Below are 7,610 nucleotides of genomic sequence, written 5' to 3'. Positions count from 1 at the left end.
GAATAATTCTGGGGTTAATTCTCAGCAATGAACATGTAATTTCTCTTTACTGTGGTCCAAGAATGTTATGATTAGCCTTGTATCACTTCAATGAATTGTGGAACCTGGGTAAAGCTGTAGCTTTAGTACTGAGGTAAGACCTGGAGCTTGTTCTGACTTACTTTGGTCAGGGCCATGGGTTAGATTTTTTTCACTCAGCAGCAGAGCTTTAGGAAGCTACAGGGGTGGTGGGCAAATATTATTTAATAAGTCAAAAAATTCATAGCACATTCAGGAACTTTTCAGGAAGGCAAGGAGGACAGACATTTTAACATAAATTTATTTCTGAATAAATTGCAACATTAAGAACTACTGTATAGAGAAACTGCATCACACTATTACAACTCTGTCATGATATTTGTGCTTTATAGGATAAGTAAACATTTATTCTGTCACAGCAAAAAACTGTATACTGACAACTAACTGTATTTGATTTAAAAATAAATACACTTTCCCATTTATTAAACAAAGCATTTTAAGTCTATAATACTTGATGCTTTTTATTAACTTTCAGCCTCAGAAGTGCTGAGCATTCAGAGTTGCCACTCGTGTTAGTGGGCGTTACGGATGTTCAGCAATTCTTAGGAGCAGGCCCAGTGACGGCACAGTTATGTTCAGTGTATGCAATAAATTGACCTTTATCTTGACAGTAAAGCAACCTTCACTGTTTTGTATATACTGCTCAGTAGATGTAGAATTACTCATGTTGTTTAATGTTCCACATTAGATTTTGATTCAGTAACAATTTGTATTTTGTAACAAATGAGTGACCCAATCATGCGTGTTTAGGAATGGTTTTAAAGATAAAATTGAGAATATGGCTCTTTTCATAAATTATTTAAAACTACTTCAAAATTTTCAAAAATATTTAGTGCAAAAGGATAGGTTCTTTTTTTTCAAGAAATATTACAGAAGCATAAACTGTCATATGGAAAATAAAACATCTCTTAAATATTTTACTGGGAAAAGCAGGCAGGTTTTCTATTATACTATTTGGGTAGGGAGAGATGAAAGATAAATATTTTCAAAGAAACAAATCGCAGAAGAGCTGTGATGTGATAACTTATATTTACCTTTAAATTCAAAACCAGTCTCTTTGGCAGAGTCAAGAGAATGTATCATTAAGTGCATGATACTAACAGATCATCTCAACAAGACGATACCATAGTATATCTTATCAAACAGTTATATAAATGTTATAGTAATGTAAACTATCACATATAGTCCAAACACTTATATCCAAAATGAGCAAGTATGTCTGCTGAAATTTTAGCAATAATTTTGCTTTCCTGTAAGTTACAAAAACTAACGTTAATATTTTTAGGAGTGGTACTCTTCAGATAGGCATTTCTTCACCTTATTAACAATGTGTCTGATTAAACTAAAATTAAAAGAGAATCTTTTTTCACTGCTTCTAACTGATATGTAGCGTGTTACATAGTGCTTTAAATCAAAGCACTTTACGTAACGATTGTACTATCATTACTCCCTCTTACCAGGTAGGGACACTGAGGCACAGAGGTGAAATGACTCGCCCAGGGCCACGTGGCAGGTCGGTGGCGGGACAGGGCTGAGACCCGCTGCCCTGACTCGCAGAGCTGTGCTCGAGGGCACACTGGGTGCAGCTGTACTGAACTGCACTGCCTCCAAGTGAAAAGGAATGAGTTTCAGGGTAGTAATTGAGAGTCTAGATTTTATTTCCTTGAGAAGATGACAGGCATTAGGAACAGCTATGAAAGAGAAATAATCACGTAGAAAGAAACTAAAATGTGTTTTTTAGCAGCTTTTTATTGTGTTGTCTAACTGCAAAGGTGTTAAGTGTTCAAAAGTTTTTACCTGTTAGCAAACTATGGAGATTTTAAAAAAAAAAAAAAAAAAAAAAAAAGAAAAATAATTATCTAGGAATATGCGTGTCTCTAGCTGTCCTGGAACACACTCTGGTTCTAATAGTTAAACTGTACAAATATTGGTGTTTGAAAATGGAATGTTAGTGTGCTATCCCATTTTAGCTGATTGATTTAATCAAGTTGATGAAAATGGAACATATTAGATACTTAATTAAGCCTTCACTGTGTAGTCCATTAATTCAGAAGGCTAAATCCCCTCCTAGTAGAGTACATCCTATAGCACAGTATGTCAAGAGTCCCTCATGATACAGAAAGATACAATACATCTTGGTTTCACTTCGATCCTTATTTGGTTGTGGAACATATGTGTGCTGTTTCTGTAGAGTTTGTATATCTTTGCTCATTTTATTCAGTGATGTTCAGAAATTGGAGCATTACACAAACCACTGCTTATTTAAACTAGAATAAAACAAAAATGCTGAACAGGTGAACTTCCTTAACCCAATTCGAGAAGCCAATCAAACAGGCTTGGTTTCATCTCTCTGTCTTCCTCGCTGAGCTTGCAGTACTGCACCACAGCATGAAAGATATCCCCCACTTTCCAAGACTTCCGTTGAACTAATTGCACAACATCTAAAAACTAGACAAAAAAACAAAACAAACCACGCTTAGCAAAATGTTAACCAAATCCTAAGGTTTTGTTAAAGGAATACACACAAACTGCTACTGTATACCATCCTTTGTAAATGCACTGCTGTGTGAGAGAGTGGACACAGTTCACTGCACAGCAACATGAAGGCTCTTTCTATTCATAAAACTTAATTTCTGAAGTTTCATAGATCCCCAAAAACTGTTTGGATCTCATGACACTTTCCAAATTAGCTGCTCTCATCAATTATTTCTTATTTATTGCAATGGAAGTAAGAACACTGAAATTGAGCTCGATAAGGATCACAGCTTTCCTTGTTAATGACAACTTGCTGTCAAAATAACAAAAGTATGACTATCCCTTTTAAAGAAAAAGAGAATCCCTCTTCATTACCATTACCTATATTTTAATTTATATTTAATTCTATGTCTTTCTGTATATATATCCCATAGTATTTTAGGTATTCACATAGTACTGGTGAGAGGGGAATTTTGCGTAAACTTCTGTCAGATGAAGACATTTGCTGCAATTGTAGTTGAATCAGAGAGAGTATCTATATTTTTTTTTTTTTTTTAAACCTCCAGTTAAACCAGAGGTTAAATATATGTTCTTAAGCAGCTGTAAAAAATCCTGAATTTTGTCCACTTTGTACTTAATCTTAGACTTCACAGTGTCATACATCTGGTCCCATTTTTTTCTGAAGCACATACATAAAAATCAAAGCTTTTCATATCTTTGAATTTCACAGTCTATATCTAATTAACTTGCTCTTTCTACAATTCCAGTTTTAAACCACACAAGAAAATATTGTGTGTCTCTAGTTAGTGTAGCTGTTTGCTATTTACATACTGAAGCCTAAACTTTTAATATGTATTTTAATGATATTTAATAGGCACGCGATTTCCAAGAACACTGTTGTAGGCAGGATGTGCTTCATTATTCTCTAGTGTATTTTTGCAATTGAATTAACTGTTTGCCAAAGCACATGGGTAAAGCTGACAGCTGTTTCTTTAATTAGATGCAATTTGGACTGTTGCTGCTGAATGCATTTTAAATTATGTTTATGATTCCCAAATGCATGCACTCAAGAAAATCAAACAATATCTCTGCTACTCAACATGATCTTCCCATAAAAGACCAAAATACTGATTTGTAATACTTTTTTCATTAATTGATTTGAACACTCTGACACTTTTTGTAAGCCTTAAGGCCTGAGCCATTCTTGCTGACCTTGGAAATGGGGCTGTTCTGGTCATTCCTGAAATGCCGTGGGTGGCATTTGGTGGTATCTACAATGGAGCACAAAGTAATCATTTGGGAATGGAAACAGTCCACGCTTCTTGTGTCCATTTTGGACTTCTGTGTTGCTCTTGGTGCTCTGACTTGGGCTAATACCTCAAACTTTCTCAGTTCTGGTAGTCTGTGTGTCTGTCTCTCTCTGGAAATAGACTTCTGCTTTCAGAATGGTGGTTGGCAGAGGCTAAGCTGCACCTGAGCAGAAGCAAAAGGGTAGTGGCACACACAGCACTTTTCTATTGCTAAGCCAGGGGAGGTGCTTTGTAATCTCCACACAATGATGCAAAATACTTCAATCAGTCATCTAATTTTCCAAGTAATGGATGTGTGATTGCAGATATGGCTCCACCAGAAATGTGGGTTGGTCACTGCCTGGGCAAAATCTGTCTTAAATACCTTAAATGCTGACAATTTAATCCTCTCCTCCCTTTCTGTAATAATCAGTAGCATTGCCATCTTGTAATTAAGATGTTTTTGAATCTGCTTTTAAGCTCAATACCTTCAATAAATCATAACTGCTACTGCAATTAAAGTGAATTAACAGTATGGCCAATTCTGTAAATACTACCTTTTCAATTCTGTTTTCCTGAGATTTCTTAAAATAGATGGTTGGAATTCCGAGTTCGGAAGCAGCTATCCACTGTAGGGTGGCTCGCAGCTCCGCATTGGGGCACTCTGGTTCCAGATCAAAGTTTATCACCAGCAGGTCCTTTTGACAATTAGCTGTTCCCACTGAAAGCGCAGAAGTACTTTCTGGAAAAACAATCACAGCAGTTACTGTGCAATTACTTGTGTTAACTTCAAATCGTATATTTTAATTGATGTAATTCAACTTACCTTCTGTATTTTCTGTCTGTTCTTTAAGGAAAACCTTTTCTTCTACTAATTCACTTAGAAACAAACAACAACAAAGCTTATTAGTGATATTTAAGAACAGTCTACAGCATTACTTTGTGATGGATAAACTTCTCCCTCAATGTAAGACCTAGAAAACTTCAAGCAGGCAGGCACATAGGATGAAATAATAAAATGCTGAATATATTTCATTTATTTAATCTGTAAATCAAGGAAAGCTATGGGAATTGCAGCATTATTGCTGTAATAGGATAAAGTGCTTGTACTGGTTGCACTGTGTATTACATTTCACCAGGATCTGTGTATCTTTACAGTTTACATAATGACAAGCAAATGACATTATGATAAGACACAGCAAGTCTCATAACCTGAGCGGAAATACTGAACTTCCAATGTCTGCATTTTACAGTGCTCTGCTCCCTGGCTGAATCTTTTCCAGTCTTGTTTTCTAGTTTTATTTTTCACAGTTAAATACAATTATAACTATCAATGATCTCAACTACTGCTGTTTTTAAATGTATTCGTTGTTTGGATGGATAAATTCTGTTTACACTTTGCAAAAATTTCTGAAGATCTTAATTTCTTATGTATCATCTCTTTCTTAAACTAGAAGAAACAAACTCCAGGCATGTGGTCACTGCTTCAGCTTCCAATTCTGAACACAGTATCAGTGCTCATGAGCACGTACATTTGCAGGACACTGCAAAGTTACTGTTGATGTCACAGCTGTTGCATTTGTTTCATCACTCCTGTCCCATTCCCCCCTCAATCAGGGGGAATGCTGCAAGCGTAAGATTTTCTTCCGAGCATGGGAGGATGCTACTCTTTACCACCCCCATTCACAGGATTTCAGAATCTCCCCCAAGGCTTCAAAGAATCAAGGTTATATATACTCATGTAGTGGTTACTGCAGGATGAGAGGAAAGAATAAAATGGCAGCATGCAATGTATGTTTGTCATGACTTAGAATCATAGGTGCTCAATAACTTCCTTCACATCAGATTTTTTTCCCGTTTTCTGTCTGAACAGCAGATATATTCTGTGTCGTGATTTTGATTTGTGGAAATACAAACTTCTCACACTTATTGGCTAACTCTTGGGAATAGCCCTTGAAAGCTAACAAGGGGAGTTGAGAATTTATCCCTTTGGTCCTTGGAAATAGAAGGGAGAGAGGTCATCTTTAGGAGTGTGTGTAGGAGGTATCACTGCCTAATGAGATGAGAATGTTTTAACAAGGTTAGACTCTGAATTGGCAGCTGAGAGAGAATGCATGTAACTACAGAAATATGAATGTCCAGATTTCTTACAAAAAAAAGAGCCTCTTAAAAGCAGGACAGTTGTAGTATAGTCTGGTAATGAGCTGTGAAGATTTTCTGATGTCATGGACTTCACAAAGTTCCCATGTTCAATGCACGATGTACAGTCTATACACTTCTGCGGCAGCCATGCCCTGGTTGCATCGTGACATTCACCAACTGGCAGGCTATACCAGGCTCCAGGGTACCAGAATCTTTAGGCAGGTACTTGCACATCTCTTGATAATTTAATTGCATGCTCAATAGAAACATGCCCAGAAACAATAGCTAAGATGTACTTTGGGCCAAATTATTATTATTCTTGGAAAGAACGCTGTTATATTTTTTTTCCTTTGACTTTAATTGATCCTTATTTGCTTGATCTTATGTGGTATTACAGTAGAGTTTTGATAATACTTGAAGTTACTTAGAGAAGAAAGTTCACACAATGGGAAAACAATACTGTAGAAAACTGTCTTTTAGGCAGAGCAGTTGGTGGATCCATGTTCTCTTGAGAGATCCACCTGGGTGGGCTTTCCTGTAATCTTTCACTGTCTAGTGCTGTCATTCTGCACAGACACCTTCATGTGCTTTTTTCTGAAACTAACAGCAGGCTCAGCAGCAGGTGCAAAGCAGGGCTTGGCACATTTTAGGTGGTGTAAATGATTTGCAGTTAAAATTAGACTAAACATCAAGTCTCACTTCAGTGACTACTTACTTAATCATAGGAGAAGATGGCATGTTCTCCTGATAAATTTCCAGGTCCATAATGCCAAGACTGCTAGTTGTACTGCTGTTGCCATTGCTGACAAAGCAAAAGTTTAAATATTAGTGCCAAGCTGCACTGAACATGTCTCCATACATCTTTTTTTAATTTATATATGTACAAAGTAAGGAGGCTGCCCCCTGTTACGGAGTTCCACAAAATCAATTGTGCGCAGCAAGTGGTTCCCAGAATGAGGCACACTAAACTGCTCAAAATCATGAGGATTTTATTAAAATAGCTCTAAATGGAGCATGTATCAAGTGATGCTATAAACTGGCTGAGAAAAAAAAAAAGGGAACTATCTTCTTGTGAATGGCTTATGCAATGAACATTTGGCCTCAAACAGAAAACCAGTCTGCATGAGTTCTTGAAAAGAAGGGTTATCAGGTACAGAGTTGTCCTGGAAAAAGCCTGCAGAAATTCAGATGCCCCTGAACATGGTGAGTTATAACAAGGCAGTTGGTTGCCCATCATGCTACTTACCTGTTGGGTGACTCCATGCCTGTAAGGAGCAGCAGTTTCAGTGTATTACATCACACCCCACGGACTATCGGGGATCTGATGGAACCCACGGGTACAGTGATGGCCCCTTATGTTTCTAACTACTCTGAAAGACTGAGATTTCAATTAAAGCCAGTGCTTATTGGGACCAATAATATGTAGAAGTATTCTCTTTGGCTTCTTCACAAGAATGACATATTACATCTGAGAATACTTGGAAAAAATAGTACCAGTTCACTTTATAACATCATTATATATTTGTCAGCGAATGTTTATGTAGATACTGTAGTAGTCTCATGAACAGTTTGTGAATCTGCTGGCTGCAAGTCAATTTGCACAAACAAGTCTTATGTGGTGAGTCA

The 7,610-nt window shown here is 36.9% G+C and overlaps 1 protein-coding gene across 9 annotated transcripts in view; it reads right to left on the bottom strand.

The window, feature by feature from the left end:
- Nucleotides 1–301: 301 nt before the first annotated feature.
- Nucleotides 302–7,610, bottom strand: part of LOC104362450 (SPHK1 interactor, AKAP domain containing) — a 74,306-nt gene continuing 66,997 nt past the window's right edge. For 7 of the 9 annotated variants that reach the window (XM_033005404.2, XM_033005406.2, XM_033005403.2 and 4 more), the window contains exons 9-12: nucleotides 6,700–6,786; nucleotides 4,669–4,721; nucleotides 4,400–4,584; nucleotides 302–2,526 (exon numbers count right to left, since the gene is read on the bottom strand). In XM_033005404.2, the coding sequence (XP_032861295.2) occupies nucleotides 2,383–2,526; nucleotides 4,400–4,584; nucleotides 4,669–4,721; nucleotides 6,700–6,786 (469 nt within the window). In that variant the 3' untranslated portion in view covers nucleotides 302–2,382. The remainder of the gene's footprint in view (nucleotides 2,527–4,399; nucleotides 4,585–4,668; nucleotides 4,722–6,699; nucleotides 6,787–7,610) is intronic. The other 2 variants (XM_033005407.2, XM_033005410.2) reach the window with 1 other exon arrangement.

The sequence above is a fragment of the Tyto alba genome, unplaced genomic scaffold (genome assembly GCF_018691265.1).
Source record: "Tyto alba isolate M040663 unplaced genomic scaffold, T.alba_DEE_v4.0 Super-Scaffold_10, whole genome shotgun sequence".
Taxonomy (NCBI): domain Eukaryota; kingdom Metazoa; phylum Chordata; class Aves; order Strigiformes; family Tytonidae; genus Tyto; species Tyto alba.
Note: the sequence above shows the minus strand (reverse complement) of the source record. Positions and strands in the feature narration are given on the sequence as shown.